This window comes from Hypomesus nipponensis, chromosome 16 (genome assembly GCF_054491055.1).
Source record: "Hypomesus nipponensis isolate SF chromosome 16, ASM5449105v1, whole genome shotgun sequence".
Classification (NCBI taxonomy): domain Eukaryota; kingdom Metazoa; phylum Chordata; class Actinopteri; order Osmeriformes; family Osmeridae; genus Hypomesus; species Hypomesus nipponensis.
The window spans coordinates 11225946-11248825 of NC_140376.1; the positions used below are offsets into that span (position 1 = coordinate 11225946).

The 22880-nt window shown below is 45.3% G+C and overlaps 1 protein-coding gene across 2 annotated transcripts; it reads right to left on the reverse strand.

Moving 5' to 3' along the window:
• Positions 1-17833: 17833 nt before the first annotated feature.
• On the reverse strand, positions 17834-20959 carry cntrl (centriolin). 2 transcript variants are annotated; one of them, XM_084676098.1, is made up of 6 exons: positions 20396-20952; positions 19866-20086; positions 19372-19542; positions 19087-19221; positions 18783-18959; positions 17834-18520 (listed from the first exon to the last, which is right to left on the reverse strand). In XM_084676098.1, exons 1-6 carry the CDS (start codon positions 20541-20543, stop codon positions 18275-18277), a joined length of 1098 nt encoding a protein of 365 aa, XP_084532224.1. In that variant the 5' UTR covers positions 20544-20952; the 3' UTR covers positions 17834-18274. The 2 variants fall into 2 exon arrangements, with proteins under 2 accessions (XP_084532224.1, XP_084532225.1); XM_084676099.1 differs by having other exon boundaries at positions 18385-18591; positions 20396-20959.
• Positions 20960-22880: the final 1921 nt, after the last annotated feature.

Consider the following 22880-nt stretch of genomic DNA (forward strand, 5'->3'; position numbering starts at 1 on the left):
AAACTACAATCAAATCGGAGATTTCTCAACGACAATCAGGCGAAAGAGACAAATGTATCCGTTTAGTTCCATAGACTCCCATTCAACATGCACTCGCTCGCAATCACCCCCAGTGGAACTTTGGTGGAACTGCAGCAAAATTCGGTACAATGGGGCTTAATAGGGAGTGGCAACGCTCTCCTTAAACAGGCTCTGCCTACGTGCCCCCCAACAACTTTTTTGGGGTTGTCCTCCTTCTTGACCCTTTGTCCTCCTTTTTGGACCCAAGTGTCCTCCTTTTCAGGGTCATGCTTCAGGTCACCCTAGTCTAGGTGTTACTAGTAACAGTTACAGTTGCTAACGTATCCTGAATCAAGCACCTGCCTTTCTCCAGTTCTTTGAAATAGATTATCTAGACAGGCATTAGCAATAAGCCAGACTGCTGTTTGGTTTCTGGCTATTTTTCGGAAGCTTCCCTTCTAATGCCGACTACAGCTAGCCTAGCTAGAGTCATTTGATGTGTGTACAAACTTATTTAGCTTTCTACCTGGTATGCTATATTATACAGGAAACGTTAGCATTGCTAATAACTGTTAGCACAACATCATACTGTCCTTATAGGCGGTTGCAATGAGCATACGGTCGGAACAGCACCTCTTTCCAGGTTCATATTCCTAGCAAATCCTGCTTGCAATTGTCCAAGTTTGTCAAAACTGTCTTGGGAGAAATGTTCAGAGCAAATGAATGATTGAGTGTCGAACTTCGCCGGGATCTTCTCATAAGACAACAGCAGCCATGCCTGTTGAATGTTTGGCTCCTTGGAAAGACTGTAAGTGTTAGCCTTCCCTGTAGGCTACAGCCTGGAACACAGCATTTACGACCGTGGTCCATTTTCAATATCCTTGTTATAATTCAAAACGTTCTTCTTTGTAATTCCTTACAAGTAGCTTACACAGAGCAGCGCGCAGCTAAACTATTATCGGAGATAGACGCTACTTCAGGCTGGTCTGTATGTACATTCTGGGGCGTGACAAAGATACAGACCATAGCCAATAAGAGGGCGATCACTGGTCCTACGTAGGACCGGTAGCTTTGTTGAAAAGCTAGCGTTCATAAAGATGTGTAATAATAGTACTAAACATATTGTAATGTTCGCCTCAATGCTGCAGTGTTAGATTAAGGAGGCGAGGAATGGTTTGCAACTTCCTTGTATTTATTTAGGCAAAACAGATGAATTCTGATCACTGTTGGCCGTGACCACGCCGTGTATTTTTCTAGTTGTCTTCTCAACCACCAACCGAACTTCGCTCTCCCCAACTCCCCGGTTGTTCCCCCCTCTCTCGAGACAATCCCCCCAATAGGTCTCAACAGCAGAACCACATCAACCTTGCTGATAACATTAATGCATAACACAAACACATGTAAACATTCGTCTAGGAACAGGAACACAATAACTCGTTACACAGCCTCCCCTCAACAAAGTCCCTCGTCCCTCGTCCCTACACAAAGTTTCTGAGATGGCCCAGCCGACGTCTCTGTCTCCGTTGCAGTGGATGAGTGGGAGACGCCTCTGCCTCTGCCTGGTGGGGGGGGGCCATGCCCCTGTGCAGTGAAAGGTGTGTGTGATGAGAAGGGGGGAGGAAGGGTGTGAACAGGGGGGTCAGTCACTGTCTCTGGAGAAGTATGTGTGTGTGTGTGTCTGCGTGTAGTGCCGTCACCCCTCCGTACAGGCGTTTGGGAAGGGAGGGAGTCTCCTCTGTACGGGGCCAATCTGTCCCTGTGGAGTGCAACCGTCTTCCTGTTTCTCGGCAGCTGGACTCTGTAGACTACTTCACCCAGCCGCTCCACCACCTGACAAGGCCCCACCCAATGACAGTCCAACTTGGGGCACCGCCCCTTCTTCCTACGTGGGCTGTGCACCCAAACCAGCTCTCCGGATTGGAAGTGTCTCCCCTTTGACCTCATGTTGTAGTTTCTTTTCTGTCTTATGCTCGCTTTCTCCAGCTGGTCTCGGGCAAAGATGTGGGCGGACTCCATCCGATCCTGGAGTCTTCTGGCATACTCTCTCCCTGGAGGAACAGCAGGGGTGTCAGGGGGTTTGCCAAAGGCCACCTCCACTGGTGTTCTTAACTCCCTCCCCAACACGAGGAGGGCAGGCGTGCATGAGGTGGACTCCTGAACAGCAGACCTGTAGGCTATGAGGACAAGGGGCAGGTGCGTGTCCCAGTCACGTTGATGCTCCGCAGTGAGGATTGCCAGTTGCTTTGCCAGGGTCCTGTTGAACCTCTCGATGAGGCCGTCGCTCTGGGGGTGCAGCGCTGTGGTCCGGGTCTTATGCATGCCCATACGCTCACACAAGGAGGCAAAGACCTGCGATTCGAAATTCCTCCCTTGGTCACTGTGGATGGTTTCTGCCGCCCCAAACCTGCTGAACATGCCCTCTACCAGAGAGTCAACCACTGTCTCTGCTTCCTATTTGGGATTGCATACGCCTCAGGCCATTTAGTAAAATAGTCCATGGCAACCAAGACGTACCGGTTGCCTGTGTCCGTGTGGGGGAATGGGCCCATGACATCCACAGCAACTCTTTCCATGGGAGCCCCCACCGCCTGTTGCTGTAGTTGTGCGCGGGACTGGTCCGGGGGGGCCTTATAGGCCGCACAGAGGTCACAGTGGCGGCAAAAGTCCTCCACGTCCCGTCTGGCTCGCCCCCAGTAAAATCCCTGACGAAGCCGGCGGAGTGTTTTGGCTACTCCAAAGTGCCCCGCCCCAGTGGTCCCGTGGGATTTACATTTACATTTATTCATTTAGCAGACGCTTTTATCCAAAGCGACTTCCAAGAGAGAGCTTTACAAAAGAGCATAGGTCACTGATCATAACAACGAGATTGTCCCAAACATTGCAAGTAGCCAAAACATGAAGCATACATTGTGAAAAAGCTAAACAAGTGCCAAAAGGGAAGACCCATAAGAGCATGCAGTTATACAAGTTACAAATTAAAACAACATGAACCACAAAAGTGCAGGACTGTACCTGTAAAAGAACAATCAACAGTAAAATATTTCACAGCGACTACAAGACTTAGCTTCGTTATATCTAACCTAAAAGAGCAATGGGTCACTTAATAAGAGTCATTGTGATCCTGGAGGAAACTAACTAACAAGTCCAGCCAAGCATTCTTAAGTGCCGTTGTTCTCCCGGAACAAGTGCGTCTTGAGCCTTTTCTTGAAGGTGGGGAGACAGTCAGTGTCCCTGATGGAGGTGGCGAGCTGGTTCCACCATTGGGGGGCCAGGCAGGAGAAGAGCTTGTGTTGGGACCGGGCAGTCTTGAGCGGTGGGACCACCAGGCGGTTGTCTGAAGAAGACCGTAGGTGACGGGTGGGGGTGTAAGGTTGCAGGAGAGACTTGATGTAGACGGGTGCAGTCCCGTTCACTGCTCGGAAGGTCAGTACCAGGGTCTTGAATCTGATACGGGCGTTGATGGGTAGCCAGTGGAGAGAGATGAGGAGCGGGGTAACATGGGAGCGTCTGGGTAGATTGTAGATCAGGCGGGCCGCTGCGTTCTGAATCCTCTGAAGAGGGCGGGTTGCACATGCTGGGAGACCAGCGAGCAGCGAGTTGCAGTAGTCCAACTTGGAGAGGACCAGTGCTTGGACAAGCAGCTGGGTGGAGTTCATGGACAGGTATCTCCTGATCTTCCGGATGTTGTAGAGGGTAAATCTACAAGACCGGGAGACTGCGGCGATGTGGGCCGTGAGGGAGAGCTCGTCATTCATGGTAACCCCAAGGTTCCTGGCAGAGGATGAGGGGGTCACCGTCGCAGATCCCAGGGTGATTGACAGATCGTGGGAGATGGAGGGTTTAGCCGGGATTATGAGAAGTTCAGTTTTGGCGAGGTTCAGCTGGAGGTGGTGCTCGGTCATCCAGGCGGAGATGTCTGCGAGGCAGGCTTCAATCCTGGCTGAGATCCCCGGATCGGTCGGGGGGAACGACAGGTGCAGCTGGGTGTCGTCGGCGTAGCAGTGGTAGGAGAAGCCATGGGAGGTGATGATTGGTCCAAGTGAGGTGGTGTACAGAGAGAAGAGGAGGGGTCCAAGGACGGAGCCCTGTGGGACACCGGTGGAGAGCTGGTGAGGGTCAGACAGTTTGCCTCCCCAGGAGACCTGGTAGGATCTTCCCGAGAGGTAGGATCCACTGGAGTGCAGTGCCAGTGATGCCCATCTCAGAAAGTCTGTAGAGCAGGATCTGGTGGTTAACCGTGTCGAACGCTGCAGAAAGGTCCAGCAAAATGATGACGGATGACCTCGAAGCCGCTCTGGCAGACTGGAGGGCAGTGGTGACTGAAAGGAGGGCAGTCTCTGTGGAGTGGCCGGTCTTGAAGCCCGATTGGTTGGGGTCAAGCAGGTTGTTCTGAGAGAAAGTTAGACAGTTGGTTAGATACAGCACGTTCAATTGTTTTAGAAAAGAAGGGTAGCAGTGATACCGGTCTGTAGTTCTGGAGGACAGCAGGGTTAAGGGAGGGTTTTTTGAGTAGAGGGGTAACTCTGGCCTGTTTGAAGGCAGAGGGGAAGGTGCCAGAGGTAAGAGAGGAGTTTAAGACATGGAGCAGAAAAGTTATGATAGAGGGGGAGATGGTTTGAAAGAGAAGGGAGGGGACAGGATCAAGGGGGCAGGAGGTGGGGCGATGAGAGAGAATGAGGTCAGAGAGCTCTGACTCGGACAGGGGAGAGAAAGAGTTTAGACATTTAGTTGGGTCAGTCATGAGTGGTGAGGGGGTAAGAAAGGTGGGTTTAGGGAACCGACTGCTAATGTCGGAGACTTTTTCCTCAAAGAAGGAGGAGAAGTCGTCTGCTGTCAGGGTGGAGGGGGGGGGGGTGGGGGAGGTGGGTTAAGAAGGGTGGAGAAGGTAGAGAAAAGTTTGTGGGGGTTTGAAGCAGAGTTAATTTTGTTAAGAAAGTAGAGGGATTTAGCACCAGTTATGTGAGAAGAGAAGGATTTAAGGAGAGAGTGATATGGGATGTTCTCAGCACAGCGTCTCTCAGTGAACTGGGGACTATCACGTGCCACTTTTCTTCCCCCGTGGCAGGCTCCTTCCAGGCTCTCTGCAGTACCCCCTCCCTCACTCTCAGCGCATCAAACACTGCCCACAGTCCTTTTGTTGCAGTGGAGCTCCCCGTCACCTCTTGCCAGGGTGGTCTTTGTCCTGCCTCAACCCACTGTCGCACCGGTTGTATGTCCCTGTCCTGCTCCTGTTGTGTTTGCCACTCATCCACGTCAACCATCCTCGTTCCTGGGCAGACTGGTCCAGCCCCCTCGTGCATGGAGCACGTCTCCTCCTCAATACGGAGCTCTCTCTCACGCGCTTCTCTCTGCTCACAGTAACGGCACCCACCCAGAGCACAGGGGCGCCGGGACAGGGCATCTGCGTTGGTGTGGTTGGCTCCGGTCCTGTGTACCACTGTGAAAACATAGGACTGCAGCATTTCAATCCAGCGTGCAACTTGGCCCTCTGGTTCTCTGAAGGACATCAGCCACTGAAGCGCTGAATGATCCGTCCTGACAGTGATGGGGCGGCCGCACAAGTAGTACTTGAAATGTTTTATCGCCGCCACCATGGCAAGGAGCTCCCTCCGCGTGACACAGTAGCGGCGCTCAGCCTTGTTGAAGGTTTTGCTGAAATACGCCACTACTCTCTCTCCTTCTGGCCCCGCCTGAGCTAGCACTGCGCCCATGCCCACGTCGCTGGCGTCTGTGTCCAGAATAAACGGCAACAAGGGGTCAGGGGGGGCGAGGATGGGGGCCTCTGTCAGCGCCTTCTGGAGGAAGTTGAAGGCTTGCTGACACTGATGTCCAGGTGAAGCTTCTCCCCTTCTGCAGCAGGTGGTACAGGGGGGCGGCTGTGCAGGAGAAACCTCGCACAAACTTCCTATAATATGAGGCCAGGCCAAGGAAGCTCTTCATTTGCCGTTGGTTAGCGGGTGTGGGCCAGTCTCTCACTGCATGCACTTTTCCTCCAGTGTGCTGATACCTTCTCCTCCCAGTCTGTGACCCAAAAACTCCACCTCCTTCCTCATGAAGCAGCACTTTTGTGGGTGTAATTTTAGGCCCGCCGCAGACACTCTCTGCAGCACCAGCCTCAGCGACTCCAAGGCTGTTTGGAAGGAGCTCCCATGGGCCAGGATGTCATCCAAATACACCAGACATCTCTGACGGGGGATGCCAGCCAGCACCTGGTCCATGAGTCTTTCAAAGGTGGCTGGGGCGTTACACAAGCTAAAACTCAGGACGCGGAACTGCCACAAAGAGATGCAAAGAGATGGCATTATCGAACCGTCCGACAGCCCATGGGCCTCTGTCCGTACAGAAGGCAGTCTTTGGTCTCGCTTCAGGGCTGAGTGGCACCTGCCAGTATCCGCTACGCAGGTCGAGTGAAGAGAACCAGGAGGAGCCTGACACCAAGTCGAGTGACTCATCGATCCTGGGTAATGGATATGCGTCCTTTTTGGTCAAGTCGTTCAGCGGTCTGTAGTCCACGCAGAATCTCATCTTGGAGGTCTTCTTTTTTGAAACCATCACCACTCCCGAGGCCTATGGGCTGTCGGACCGTTCGATAATGCCATCTCTTTGCATCTCTTCCACCACTCTGTCTGCAGGGAAGGCATTGCTCTCTTCTGGGTTTTCCATGTTGTGGAAGTATGTCTCCACGGCTGTCCCGACCAGGGGGTGTGGCTTTGAGGACTGTGTGGGTGGTATCATCCTGACAGCGTGGCCCCTGGGAAAGGTCAATGTGTTCTCCCCTAGGTCCAGCAAGCAGCGCGCAGGCCTCAAAAAGTCCAGCCCCAGGATACAGGGGTCCTGCACCTGCGCCACCCACACTGTAAAGTCTGTTGCCTGACCTCCCACATTCAACGTCACCCTCCCCCTACCAAGCATAGGGGCCAGCTCACCAGTCACTGTCCTTAGCTGCACTGTAGTCTGCTCCAACTGTGTCCCCTCCGGAACCACATCTGGCCGCATCAGTGTTGCTGTGGAGCCTGTGTCCACAAGGATGGTACATGAGGCCCCACATATGGTGACGGGCACGTGGCAGAAATTCCCAGCATGATCCAACCCACCACCATTGTGGATTCTGTGTTGTCGTTATGCTTCGGGGGGAAGTGGAGCCCCTCGACCCCGCCTGTGCTGTTTGGATCCTCCTTCCCTCGATGATGCAGCATGGGACATAATGCCAGGGGTCCGTATCATCCCATCTATACAGGCCCCTGTCCGTTTCCCTGGTCGTTAGAGTGCTTGGGGCATTGTCTGAGGAGATGGCCAGGTTCTCCGCATCCCCAGCAGACTAGGCATCGTAAGTTCAGCGGCATATGACATTCTATTTCTCAATGATAAGGCTGGCAAATGAATTTAAATTAAGTTACAATAAGTACTATTGCAGCATAATGAAGGGGTTTAACCACTGACTGAAACACACACAAAAATGTGTAAAATTATTCTTTGTTAGCTAACAAAAAACGATTTATGTGACTGTCCCATATTACCTGACACGGTCAGGTAATGTGGGACAGCATTCTTCAGGTAAAGTGGGACATCTAGTAATTCTTTTGTTATGCTATAAAAGTATTTAATTAGACAGTTCTCACATTTTTTATACCAATGGATCACGCTGCACTGAAGTTCGCAACTAAGTAACACCTTACAATGGCATCAAACCAATGCTTTCAGACTCGTAGCTAGCTAGCACTTAGACTTAGACTGCAGGTCACTAAGGTTTACATAAGTTACACTATATGCCTATTGTATAAGTCAAACCCCACAACTAAATGAATTAAAATGTTAAATGAATCTTGCCACACCCTTGCACCTAGCATTGTAGTCTATAAACTATTATTATTGATATTAGCAGACTAGGCTGACAGACAAGCCCTCCCCCACTGCTGAACAACTGCACACATAGCGCCGCTGAGCCAAGATGCCCCACCATTGGAAATTCCCAGGCGAAACACTGCAAACAAATTAACACCAATATAACACATAGATTTACACACATTTGTAATCCTTTTCAAAACGACTCATTACAGATAATGGCACCAAGAAAGGCAGGGCAGAAAAACGCAGAGAAAGGGAAGAAAAAAAGAAAGGAAGACGGACAAAGTCAGGGAGGGAGAAATAGTCAGGCAGGAAGGAAGGTAGGAAGAAAAGGAATGAGACACGACATGTGGTCTGAAGAAAGAATGAAAGGGGCAATTGATGAGCATAAAAGGCAGGTGGAATCAGGACAGAAGGCGAATATTCGTTTTTTGGCCAGAGCTTGGGATGTCCCAAAATCGACTCTACAGAGAAGAGTGAGAGGGTCAGTAAGTGGATTCAACCATGCCTCTGGTAGAAAGCCCTATCTGTCCGCTGAAGCTGAGCTAGAACTTGCCAACATGCTGACCTTGTTGTCACAGCGAGGTTTTCCTCTCCGTCCGGCTGACGTAAGGAAGTATGCCTTTGAGTATGCCACAGCAAATGGCATTCATGGGTTCTCAGAAACCAAACAAAAAGCTGGGTACTATTGGTTTCAGGGGTTCATGAAACAAAACTCAATCCTGCGCATTCGTAAGCCTGAATCTCTCTCCGTTGCAAGGGCGGCTGGGATGAACCCAGAAATTGTGAAGAAATGGTTCCGCAACTACGAGGCACTGATCGAGGAACTGGGCCTTCAAAATCTACCCTCTCACCTCTGGAACTGCGACGAGTCAGGTTTGCAGGACAACTTCACCTCGAGCAGTGCAATAGGGGAAGTTGTGAAGCCCTGCTATGAGGTCATAGCAGGTGAGAAGGGGGAGACAACCACCATCCTGGCAGCCTTTAATGCTGTTGGAACGTACTCCCCATTGATGGTGATTTTCAAGGGGAAAAGGGTTCGTAATGAGTGGCCGTATGGGTCTCCTGGCAATGCACTCGTAAGGGTATCTGACAATGGGTGGATTAATACAGAGCTCCTCGTTGAGTGGGGGAAAAGCTTTGTTGCGGAGCTACCTAAAGATGACTTAATGCCGCATCTTCTCCTCCTTGATGGGCATAGCAGCCATGTCTATAACATTGAGTTCCTCACACACATGAGGAAACACAATGTTCATGTGATGAGCTATCCACCACACACCACACATGCTCTTCAGCCAGCTGACAGGTCTCTGTTCAAAAGCCTAAAGCATCACTGGTCTGAGGGGGGCCGGAGGTGGAACAGAGAGTCTTGTGGTTTAAAGCTGCCCAAGATCAAGTTTTTTTCAGTGTTTACGGAAGCCTGGAAGAAAACTGCCACAGTGGAAAATGCCCAGTCTGGGTTCAGGGCAACAGGGATGTTTCCTGTAAACATGAATGCCATCTCTGCTGACTTCTTTGTACCCAGTACAACAACTGAGAGGGCACAGCAGCCTCTAGCCCCCGCAAGAGAACACATCAGCATGCAGGGTATGGATACCCTGGAGGTTACAATTGTTAGTGGACCAGAGCCTAGAGAGCTACAGCCTAACAATTTGCCATTCACTTCATCTACAACTGGCCTGGATGTAACTGCCCATCCCTCCACTCTATCTACAACTGGCCTGGATGTAACTGCCCATCCCTCCACTCCATCTACAACTGGCCTGGATGTAACTGCCCATCCCTCCACTCCACCTACAACAAGCCAAAATCCTATAAGGCCCTCAGTCAGCTTCTCTGATTTGATTTCGGTACCACAACGTGAGAGGACAAAAAGAAAGCCCCGTGCCAAGCCGCCATCCTACCATTTGACCAGCCAGGAGCATTTCCTCTACGTGGATAGAGCCAAAAAAGGAAAAGTTGTCCCAAAACAGAAAAAAGGAAAGGAGGTTGCGCACAACAACACTAGATGCTCCGGCTGTCAGAAGACTTATGGGGATAAAGAAGACCCCAAAACAAATGAGGACTGGATTCAATGTAACATGTGCGAGCTATGGTACCACGAGTCTTGTGCCGAAGAAAACGGACTCCTTGACGATGTATCTTATACTTGCAAGGAATGCTTCACGATGTAAATAAAAAATAGCCACTGCCAGAACATTAAAACGTAAAAGCGTATACAATTAAATACATTTTCTTTTACCTGGTTTATCCAAACAAGAGTGATTGACATAACTACATGAAATTAGTTTGATTTAACTTCATATTGTTGATTTAACAAAAGAAAAACTGATCATATGATTAACATGTTAACATGCAATGCAATGTTAAATAATTAACATTATTATAGTGTTGTTATGGTAATAAATTGTTAAAACTTAAATAGCATATAGTGTCAATGACGAAAGATAGCATTTTAAATGAATAGCTCCTATGTGTACACATGAAATTACATTTTTATTGTTAAATAAAATATTGTAGGCTGGGGTACTATATTACTTACATGAAATTGTAAAAATGTCCAAATGAACATGACTATTATTTATTTATTGAATCACATGGTTTATTGTTTAATAAAAGGTTTTGTATTCATTGCAAATAAGTAAAGAGGCCTGTTTATTATCTCAAAATGACTGTCCCACTTTACCAGACAAGCTGTCCCACATTACCTGAAAATGCTGCCTGAGTGAGAGAGGGGGTCATCTTATGTTTGAAAGTGTGTAGCTTCTATAATATTGTGTATTCCCATTTCATTCCAACACGAAAATGTTCCTAAGCCCCAAAACGATTTACAGAAACACCACTTGGATGAGTAAACAGTTATTTTGTAAGTCTACGGGAGCCTCTACCAAAAAGTGTCCCACATTACCTGAAATCACCCTACCTGACGCGAAAAACCTCAAGGCTATGCAGAGAGTCTGAAGCACAGTAAAAGTTTCAAGTAGCTTTGTTGTCAATTTCTTCACATCGTCAAGATATGAAAAAGGAATCTATGACTTTTTCCACTCTCCCACAGTGAAACATAAAAAGCACAGGCACAACAGATAATACATTTCTTAAGACATTGCGTTACATATTCACATACAGCAGCAAAAGCTCATAAAGCACAAAACTTTGTGTGATATTTGTAATGTAGCCTACGGCCCGAGAAGGTCTTGCAAATAATCCTTGTTGGCTGAATCGATATCGCTCAAACAAGAACTCATCCGTGTGAAATAAAGGATCTTGGCGATCGCGAAGAACTCTATTGGTAATGGTATGGAAATGTAATCGAACTAGAATATATCTCCTTGGTCAACTGGGTCTCTCAAAAAGGGAGCTGCCAATTATTTTCCGGGGGTGTGGCAAACTTATCCAGCTACACTTACGTTAGCCTGCTCTCGAGCAGGTTAGTGCTAATTGATATGTTACTATGGTGATTTATCTAAACTTGCTTCCACAAACCAAAAAGAGGGGCGTGTTTTATCTTAGCCTGAAAATGAGCTCGCTAAACTTCTTAGCGAGCTACGACGAATACCCCCCTGGGTCTTTGTCAATTTGAGGGGCTGATTCCACCCAGAACAAGCAAAGACAACAAGAGAGGGTACAATTTCTGGGGAAATTGTAGGGTGTGCTTGCTTGCTTCAATTGCAGGTGGGTCCGTTTTCCCTTCTAGTGATATTTTCAAGCATTTAGCCTACTCATATTTGGGGTGTGCTTGCCTTCGGCGAGCACAAACCATTGTTCTCACATATATATTTGTATTTATTATTATTGTTTATTTTAGCGCCCCTAAGGTTCAGTCATTATTTGGACTACATGGACAACGTCGATGTCAAAAGGTTCGTCTTGGTCTCGATTGCGTTGCTTCTATTTGGATTTACGTTCCGTTGCACAGTTTAGGAGGTACGTTTTTGTGGGGACAAAGTGCCTTTTGTCGACGAAGGGTAACCTGTGCTGGCTACGTCACCACGTCAACACACGTTAGCAACGACGGATACAACGTGATATAGACTTTCTAGCTCGCAAATTGGAGCTTGGATTACAAGTGAAAAATACCACCCCCAAAAAATCACAACCATTTGGCTTTGTAGAGAAAGCAACTTCGAGTGGAACTGCAATCTCGCATTTTTTATTTAGGTCGTGACAGTCTTGAGACTGCCTCGTCTTTTGGGCGGCAGCCATGCTAGAAAGTGTCATAGTAGTATTTTTTGTAGCTAATTTTATAGTTCAATTTTACACGAAAAAACTGAAAGAGGGAAATGTTATGACGATATGACTATTGTGAAAACAGCAAGGTGGTGAGATTTTAATATAGATTGCTGTAAAAACTGCAACTGTCGATCTGCGTCTGGTGAGTATTTTCTTAATTTCGTTCCAGGGTCAATTCTACATCTAAATGGACAGCAGTGTTTTAAAGATATGGCTATTGCGGAGACAGCCAGTGGGTCAGCATAGTTTGTTATTTGTGTAAAACTTGGAATTTGAGTGAGACCGCGTCTTTTTTTGACGTTAGCCTCAAAGTCACAGACTCGGCTCGCCCACTGGCAGTGTAGTAGCCTACAGTACTGTCTTCAATGCCACAGCTATGGCTAAACTTTTATGTCTTATTACACAGCTGTTCTTAATGCTGTAGAATGCTCTATTCACTTGAATGGGGCTTCCCAACGTTCTGGGGTGAACAATTTTCTCATATTTATAAAAAACGCTGCAGTGTGAACGCACTATAACAACGTTGTCACTGGCAGTATTTCAGATGGAATTGCGATTCAAAGATTACCGTCTGCTAGCTGAAAAAAAAAGTCCCCCAAAAACTTTCAATATTAATTTAGGGGGACATGGTTGATTCAAAAGCAGTTTGCTAGAGGCAAGCTAGCTGCCGTTGCTATCCACACTCCACTGATTGTTTGAAAGCGCAGGAAATTAGAACGTTTCTTTTGTAAGGGATAATTTAGCATTCTAAAACTGGTTGTTCCCATCCTTGATTGTGATTGGCTATATCGCGTTCCATGTCGTTGTAAAATCCAGCATAACCTCACAGGTTGTACTCATAACATTCTTTAACATTCCATTAAGCCTCTTGGGGCTTATTACTGTTGTTTTAACAATGCACATCTCTCTGACCAAGTCAGTTCATCTATAGGCACATTTTTATTTTGTGCATGACTGAGTGTTGTTATCATTTCAGGCCAGCGCATGTCAGCTGAGGAAAATGAACAAAACGATGTTGGGATTCCTAGTTGTCTTATCATAGCAAACAAATCTTTATGAGCAGATTGCCAAAAAGGGGGTGTTCCACGTATGGGTCGTAAGAACTTGTAACCTTCGTCATTTTTTAATACCCGTCTTAAGGATTCTGCATTAGTTAGCATGTTGGGATCACCTTTGTAGTTTGGTTCTGTTCCAGAACTTTTGCGCAGGGCTATTGAAACATTTGAAAGAACGTGTTGCACTTCTGATATGTATTGAGCATAGAATATATAGTCTGTGTTTTGAGCAAATCTGCCATCAGCATTTAGTAAACTTGTATTCAGATATCTTGCCAGGGTCATTCTTTCTTTGCGAGGGTCATGAAAAGTAGGAGCTCCCGTGGGGTATAAAACAGGAAAACATCTACCTTCATTAGTTGCATTTTCTTGTCTCATGGGATGATTATTTTCAGCAGGAGCTACTGATAACACAGAGTCAAAATGTTGATCCAAAACTTCTTGAGCAATATCTATTGGCTGTAAACATGTATTTAGAAACAGCCCATGCGTTTGCTCAATGTATGTCAACTCTTCTTCATGTTAATCATTTTCAGAATCACTGTTTGTATTTTTCATCAGCAAGGCTTGTTTAATGCGTTGGTTCAGCAGACATTTGTGATGTCACAATGTTATCACAGACTGTACTGCTCTTATCGACCTCTTGAACAGTAGAGTCTAATTGAGATTGTATATAATCATTCATATTACAAACTTCCATAGGTGTATGATCATATCTGTTATTGAGAGGGTTAACAATGATATCCTGTTGATTTTCATTGATTAGCACATCAGTCACTTTCTCCAAAGGGTTTACCCATTCATTGTTAATACTAATGTCATCATACCATTTGTTGTTTAACTTTAAGTACTGCAATGCATTGTAGACATGATTTGTATGAACATGTTTGTACTCATAATGTCCTTTGTATGTTAACTTGCGTTTTAGTTTAATTCGTAGCATTAAATCATTTCCATCATTTTGTGGAAGCACGTTTGTTACTTGATTGACATTAGATGGAACACACTCGACAGGTCCATGGCAACCATTTTGTCCACCTTTTGGTAATGCCAACAGTTTCATAAAAGAAATATGTTTTGCTATTAAGTGTTGCTCAAGTGAATTTAAACACTTGGCTACACTTTCTTGAGGTATTCTACCAGAACAAATCTTACGGTGACATGTGCGACATATCCACAGCTTAGATGATTGAATATGTTTAGTGCAGTTATCATCACATTCTTCATTTCAAGTCTGTAAATATGTATCTGTAATGCACTGTTTGGCCATAGCAGCAACGGTTGGACGAGTTGTGTAGCGATCATGTTTACATTCAATAACTTGCTTTCGAAAAAGCTGGCGATGACAAAGAGAGCAAACACATTGCGGGCGTGTTTTTACATTTTTTCTAAAGGATTCAATAACATAATCCATGGAATATGTCAGATTTTTCTTACCAACAAAAGTTTGCATGCCTTGTGCTTTTACACTGTTTTGAAAGTCTGCATCATATTTGTATTTCTTTTGGTTGTATTGCTTGACTTGGGTTTGAAAGTCATCTTCGGTGCTGTACTTTGCTTTGCTGTATTGTTTGACTTTGGTTTGAAAGTCATCATCGGTTCTGTACTTTGCTTTGCTGTATTGTTTTACTTTTAAATTAAACTCCTCTTCATTTCTGTACTTCTCTTGGCTGGACTGCTTAGCTTTCATTTGAAAAATAACGTTGTTATATTGTTTCTTACTGTACATTTATTTTTTATTTTGCAAGTCTACATTTTCTGCATACCTTAGTTCACTTTGTGACTTTGATTGTCTGTATTCCTCATTTGTTGTATATAATTTGTGTTGCCACATAATGTGATGTTATCGAAATTAACTATCATTCTGATATTTTTGCTTCTTGAGGGCTATTTGCCTTTGTCTTGTTTCTGCATCATTTGTGTTTTGTGATTGTTGTATTTTACCTGGAGCTGTTGCACTACTATTCTTCAAAGGCCTTCGAATAGTAATGCCCCCCACCATGCGTGAGCACATGTTGAAGCTCATCCACCAATCACACTTGGGGATAGTGAAGAGCAAGCAGCGAGCTTGTGAGGCCCTCTACTGGCCAGGTATGAGTGCACAAATTGAAGAAACAGTCAGAAACTGCAGTTTGTGTGCTGACTTCCAGAATAAACTGCCAAGACTACCACTCAAACCAACAAAAATGCCTGGACTTCCCTTTGAGGAGGTAGCATCAGACCTCTTTGAGTTTGAGGGGAAACAGTACGTGCTGCTTGTAGACTATTACTCTAAGTTCATTGAAGTGGACGGACTGAGAGACACACGCAGTCGCACTGTCATAGAGACACTGAAGGAGCAGTTTGGCAGGCACGGCATTCCTGCGACAATGCAAACTGGCCCACAGTACTCCTCAGAGGAGTTCAAAGACTTCTGCAAGGCTTACGGCATCCAACACGTAACGTCTTCTCCACACACACCACACTCCAACGGTGAAGCGGAGCGTGCAGTGCAAACTGTGAAGAGGCTCTGGCGCAAGGCACCAGACAAACATCTTGCGCTGTTGGACTACAGAACTACTCCCCTTGAGTCAGTAAGCCTTTCACCAGCCCAACTGATCATGGGAAGGAGGCTACGCAACATGCTGCCTACGGCAAGTGAGCTCCTTGCACCAAAGGCCTACGACCCACTGAGAGTAAAGCGCCTGCTAGATCAGACTAAGGACTATCAAAAGTACTATCATGACCGCAAGAGAGCAGGCGAACCTCGTGTTGCTCTCGAGCCCGGAAAGGAGGTCAGGATGCAGCCTCATCCCGGTAGCCACACATGGACACCCGCTGTTGTGGTCAGACAGCACAGTTCCCCGAGATCCTATGTTGTGGACAGTGGAAACAAGGAGTACCGCCGCAATAGCCAATATCTTTGTGCAAGCAATCCAGCCGCCCAACGTCCACGCCACTGGATGCGTGATGAATTGTGGACTGAGCCACTGGAGCAGACAGCTGAAAAGCTACCACTGTCTCTCACCCCTGCTAAAGAGCCTCGCTCACCTCCCAGAGAAACCTTGAGCCATGCTCAGGCCCAACAAGGTGAATGGTACATCACTAGGCGAGGCAGAGCTGTCAAGCCATCCGACAGACTGACTCTATGAGTTATGCACATGAAGTTAGCGAGGGACAAGGTGTGGTAAAGACACCTTTGGAAGTGAAGTGCTAGTAACTTCTCCTTCCGAGTAGTGTGACTAGAGTCACTGTTTTGTAAAGTTCTTATGTGTTTGTTTATTTTCATAAAGTCACTGAACTCTAGAATGGACATTGATATTATTTAACATGAAGCCAGGACAATTAAACTGCTGACAATATTTCTGAGTTGCACCTGTGTACATGTTCCTTATTTTGTTAAAAAGGGAGATGTAACGTATTGAGTTTGATTTACTCCCGTGGCTACAGTCTGTTCTGTACTAATGTTTTACTAATGCTTTACCCATAGTGCTGTATGTGTGACGCATGTGCACACACAATAAAGTTGGTATGATCGAAGCTAGAAGCACGTACGTTGACTGGAATACATTACATACGGTTGACAAACAGTAAATATAATTTTACAGTATATTTGACAATAAGATTTGCTAGCTAACCAGCCATGTCACTGTCCCAAAATAAATCTCAAGATTTTCACAAACATTATCGGCCATATACTAGTACTAGGCTACAGTATGGCCGCAGCCTGTGGAGCGAGTTGAATAGCAAATGGATGTGAGATGATGGCATCAAAGTTGACATTTTCTCCAAACAGTGATGATAATTTGAAAGTATGTTTAACAACAAGACTAGCCAGCTATCGAGCCATGTCATTGTCCCCAAATAAAATCAAGATTTTTAAGAAGAAAATAATTGGCCATGTGTAGACTTGCTGCTACTGTCGTGTTGGCTGCAGCCTGTCTGAAGTAGATTGGCTAGCGAGATGAATAGCGAATGGGATGTGAGATGAGCGGTTACGTGACACTGACACACTACATTCAGAAAAGAAACATTTTTCAAATAGGTTAAAATAAATATTGAAGTCACTCATTGTAAATACAAGTTAGCTTGTTAAAGTCTTTCACAATTGTAAATGGAGGCTTTGACTACGTCAATGTTGTTATGGTTACTCAGTGGTTACTTATTTAAGATATTTTGTACAGGCTCCTGTGTAGCCAGCGGAATAATTGAGAACGGTGAAAAGACAGTTTTTCTGGGTTAGAAGTATATCCAGGGAGCACAGCGCTGTACTAAAGAAGGGGCCGCCGTACGACGGTACTTGGAGGGGGGACCCGTCGAGTGACGCGTGTATGTCTTCGGGTCCGACACACCATGGGCCCAGGTGCACTGCAACCCCTATAATTACGCCCCTGGACGGAGGTATAATGAACCGGTGGCTACTAACTAGCTAACACGTGGAAATATGGACCATTTGTTGGAAAGTTTCCAATGCGGTAAGTGAATACCCATAGATGTCATTACCAGAAAAGCACGTAATCAAGTTGTCAAAACATTAAAATAAAACAATAATGAGATAAACTTAAAATAACTGGGTCATCTTCCCCCACAGATTCATCGGAGGGGACTGAGGTACCACAGGATGAAGGCTTGCTGGCGCAACTCTGTGTTGGCTGGACTCGGAGGCTGAGACTGTAGCACATGTGGAGAATTAATTAATGAGTAATTCTAGTACAAATTAAAAGTTTGATTTTAAGTGGATTTATTATTCCGTCGGATCAACTACATAAAATCTAATAAGTTGAATTTCACACACAATTATCGGTGGTTTTGAATGGACCAACTATAAGTCTCACATCAACAGAAGTTATACAAAATATGAAATACATTGTGCGTGCTAGACCTGAGGTACTAGATGTTCCTGCATAAGGATTGGGAAGAAGAGACTGCTCACAGTTCAGAACCCTCTTGGGCTTCTAACCCTCAAAATGAAGGTAAAAGAGTCAAGTAAATACTGAACCTTTATTTGGAAAACTCTTTATGATGCTGGCTGATCTAACCACAGTCAATGGCTGATTTTAGCTTGATTAAATGACTCGTATACAATTGATTGTCTTAAATAGAATACCTAACTACTGTATAATGTGAATTTTGTATTTAGAAAATGTCATTGTTTTCTAAGAGCACTAATAACTCCCCAGTGGTGGACTCGGTTGCCAAGGCGTGGCCTTGCTTGAAAATAATTTTGACGATACCCGAGTCTTCATGTATATCCTGGAAACAGTGCTGTGCAGGGAATTGAGCTGGTCAGTAGCAGCAGTCAGCTGCTGGGCAGCTATCTTGTCAGCTGAGGACAAGTCCATTTTGATCTTCCTTAGCAGCCTGTTGAGACTCCTCATGTGCTGCTGGCTCTCATGCTCTGCCATCCTTGCCTGCTCACAGACACATACTGTCACTGCTGGGTGTAACACTTTTGATCTTCAGGCAACTTGCTGATCTACTTCTGTGATGTTAGCAAAGAATAGGACACAGGGAAAATGACTTAACTTGATTAAACTCATGGCACTAAAAGTCAGTCTACTTCATTTAATGAAGTTGGGTGCATCCAGTGCCCAACAAGTATTTTGTCTCAGTGTATTTACAAATACTATTTCACCCAGGAGTTAGGAGTTCTGTTTGTGATTGACCTCTGACCTGACTGCAGTGGCCCTCCAGCACAGCCAGCAGACAATCCCTCTCCTCTTGGCTCTGCTCTAGCTGCAGTGACACCTCCACCTGCAGTCTGTTTGCTTTCTCTAGCTCCTCCTCCAGCCTGCCAAGCTTCTCCCTCAGACCCTGTAGTTGTGTTTCTCGTTGAAACTCTGTGGACAACTGGGGACACATAACCATGAATAATGAATAATTAACATGGAATCCCACATTCAATGTTACATTAGTTAGTTACATTGTGATAGTGAATAATGGTAATGGGCCCATTAATCCAGACAGGAAGAAATACCTTCAATGAAGAGAGCTGCTTCTGCAGGTCTGCAACCTTCTGCTCCCTCTGTGTATCCAGCTGCACCTGGGCCAAGATGTCCTGCTTTGCCTGGCGCTCCTTCTCTAACTCTAGCTGTAGAGCAGTCTGCTTCACCTATACAAACCAATTTAATTTAAAGTCTGTCCCAATGCATCAAGGCTGTTATTTACCATTCCACTTTGGTCCAGTATCTACTGTCCCTCCACACTGTTGTCTATTGCAGTCTCTATAACATTCTGCTTTTGTATATAATGTGTGATGTACCAGGCTGAGCCTGTGGAGTCTCTCTAGTTCCTCTTTGAGTTGGCCAGCCTGCATGTGGTGCTCCAGCAGCTGGCTTTCCAGCTCTGCCTCATAGGCATAAATCTTGCCCTGAGACTCCCTCGGTGCAGCATTGTCCTTCAGCAGGGCATTTAGCTCTCCCATCTGGATAATCTGGATAACGCATAAAACAGAAAAGGCATGACACAAAGTCACATCAGCACTCAACATAATATCATCAGCCAGTAAAAGGTCATGACATTTTACTCAAAAATATGCCCCATCCTACCCCTCTTCTTTATATTATTTCTATTGGGGGCCTTTATCAGCTTCATTTTATTCATGGGACAGTTAGAGAAAGTCAGGAAAGCAAGGAGAAAGAGGGTGAAAGATATGCAGGAAATGGCCTCAGTTGGATTCAAACCCAGGCCCCATGTCTTAATTGTACACATTCTTTCCAAGTGAACTACCGGGGCTCCCCTGACCCCTCTTCTGACCTTCTGGCAAGTCTGTGTGGCCTTGGCTGCGGTCTCCAGTTGGTTGCTGTTGTCTTGACTGCACTCTAGCTGACGCTTCAGTGCTTCATTTTCCTTCTGCAACTTCTGGCAATCTTCCTGTGCCTTGTATGCCTGATCTCTAACTCCCCTCAGGTACTCCTTCAGCCCTGTGATGATACCCTCCAGGTCTTTCTGTAAAACATTGTTTGCCAGGATTTGATCTGGAGGACAGTGTGGTTAGGACACTGTTAACGATTCAAAGAATACCAGTATAGATGGTTTGCAGATGATGAAGTAATTACTAACACATGCACTTCTGATACTCTAGCCCACGGTCTTGCCCCTAACCGTACACTTGCTTAGTTGTTAACAATTTTATTGGTATAGATTATAATACCGCTGGAGGCCTATTGATAATCAATCACTAGCCTAGAATTAGTTGATTGCCATGAAGCTAAGATGATAATAATCGACCATAGTGAATTGCAACCAAACCAGCCCTAAACTGACCACTTGGGTTGGTCACTTACTGTCTGTGAGTTGCTGCTCCAGGTCTTTGATCTCCTCTGTCTCCCTGGCTATGCGAGAAAGCATGTTGTCAATACGACCCTCCAGTTCATGGTGTTTCCTGCTCCTCATATCCAGAAGTTGCTTCTTACTGGCAGCCTGGGCAGTCATTTGGGTCTGAGTATACGTATAGGCGGCCCATCAGAACGTTATAAGAAAGCCCCTAGGGTCAAAGAGGGACCCTGTGTAAAGACACTCCCTTTTCCGCCTCTTGCATGCTACCCTCCACCCTCAGATTCTTCTGTTCCCACACAAAGATGGCTGATGTTGCCTTTCGAACTTCACGGTTCTCTACACACTCACATCCAGACTACTACTTACTTTCCCCTGCCCATATTCTATCATTCTCTCTTTTTCTCTCTTTTCCTGACAACCTTCCCTGATTCTTCATAGATTCTCTCACATTCCCTTTCCACATCAACATAGGCTTCATTTATCTAACCAGAGAGCAGGGATTAGATCAAACAAAGGTCTTGGCATGTAGCCTCAAAAAGAGGGAAGTTCCATAGCTCCACCCCTGTGGTATGTCCCCTGGGAGAGTTCTCAGAGGTCTTAAAAGCACAGTGTCCTGTTTCTCTACATGTTGCTCTTAGATCTCAGTCAACAGCCCTCTCTCTCTTGTCGAGCAGGCAACTTTGATTATCTTTTCAGAGATGGCTGTTATGATCAGATTAGATTCAGCTGCCATGGAAACACACAAACATATTTTTAAGAGCACCCTGTTATCCAAACCAACCAATGTTAACCAGGGATGGGCAGTATTTATGATACATGCATTTCAAATATGTATTTCAAATACAAAATAGTATTTTGTCATTTTTGAATTTGATGTTCCCGTGATAAAATTGTTGATGCGCGCGCGCGCGCGCACACACACACACACACACACACACACACACACACAGAGATGTCTGGAATTATATATAGGGCACAGTGCCCGAGAAAAGCTTTTCTCAGTGGCTTTGGTACCTACATCTCTCAGACCACAATGTTGATTCTCAAGTACTTCAATCTCCACACTTTCTAGGCTTTCTATCATAAAATCATATTTTTGTATTCTTTTGACCGAATTGCCGATGCTCTGGTTAAATAAGGCTAATTATTATGTTGCCTCAAATCTGCTGTGTCCTGCATTATCAATTACGTATGTCCTGTTGATCAAAATGTAATATATTGGTTCTCTGATAAATAGTCTTAACCCCACAAACATCTACACATTTGTTACGGTGTAGTAGAGTGGACCAAATGCAGCACAACATCTTTCAGAATGCGAAGCTCTCAGCCATCAACCACTGATCTGCACATCCTTGGGTCCTGAGATGGACACCTGCAAAATGTGCACAATGCCAGGTTCCCAAGCGAATTGCCCCCCCCCCCTTCCGAAAACACTATGACATTTGCACAGACAGACAGTGATTCCTTGCATTATAATATAGATGCTGTCTCTGATTGTTGCCTACTCAGTAATTTGCCCAGATTAGTTGAATTCAGTGGTTGGAGTTGGGTAAATACTCCTTGGCAAGTTCTGTTGCTACTTTCTAATTACATTTCTGGCTACATTCAAAATCGAAACATATTGATAGATCTGTTTTCGATCAAATGACTGTAAATAAATATTTGATTGTTAAATGATTGTACCCTAATTTCAATGTTTAGTAGGATCATGATTTTGCAAACCACTGCATGAATAACTGCCTGACACATAATTTTGTATTATATTTATGATTAACAGTCAAATGAATAATTATTTAAAAATGTAGTTTCTATTGAAGAGGTCTGTCTTTAACCACTGATCAATTAACAATAACTAATGATTACTTTATTAATTTTATACAGTTTGGAATGCTCTGAATATAATAAACAATGTTTGAACTATACCCTGCTATATTAGCTCATGAGAACATGGAACTTCAGGGCCAATTCTAGGAGCCCTATATAAAGCCTAAGCAAACGTTATCTAGCACCATGAATGCGGCGGCTTCTGTCTGTGCTTGTGAAGGCTATGTTAATCACCCCGTTAACGTTTCTTGTGGGAGTAAAAACTATTATTGGTACAAGACGTAGCCCACCTGAAATATCCACAAATATTTAAGACAGTGAAGTAGTGACCTTTAGAACTATGTTAGCAAAGCGAAGTTAAAGTAAGAATGCATATAACTCCCTTGGAGTTTATGCAAGCTCATTTGAGGACTCCCTGACAAGGTTGCTTATTAAACTGGGGGAGATGGTTGACTTTGATGGTTTAAGCATTACAAAAAGATTTCACACATTATACACCACTATGCAGCACATTTAAAATAGATAAAGAGGAGGAGAACATGGTTAAAACTAACTCCCAGCTTGTCAAAAGAAACTAGCCACTACAGTATGTGCACAGCCAGAACAATACCACCCCCGAGCCTTTAAATCCTAATTTGTCTCAGTTCAAGTCCAAAGTGTTCCCCGTAG

Excerpts from the sequence above, each read along its gene's own strand:
- cntrl (XM_084676098.1), bottom strand. The coding sequence starts at position 20,543 with ATGACTGCCCAGGCTGCCAGTAAGAAGCAACTTCTGGATATGAGGAGC. Across the intron at positions 19,543-19,865 it reads CCACACAGACTTGCCAGAAG|ATTATCCAGATGGGAGAGCT; the intron begins GTCAGAAGAGGG and ends TGCGTTATCCAG. Across the intron at positions 18,960-19,086 it reads AGCAGCTCTCTTCATTGAAG|TTGTCCACAGAGTTTCAACG; the intron begins GTATTTCTTCCT and ends ATGTGTCCCCAG.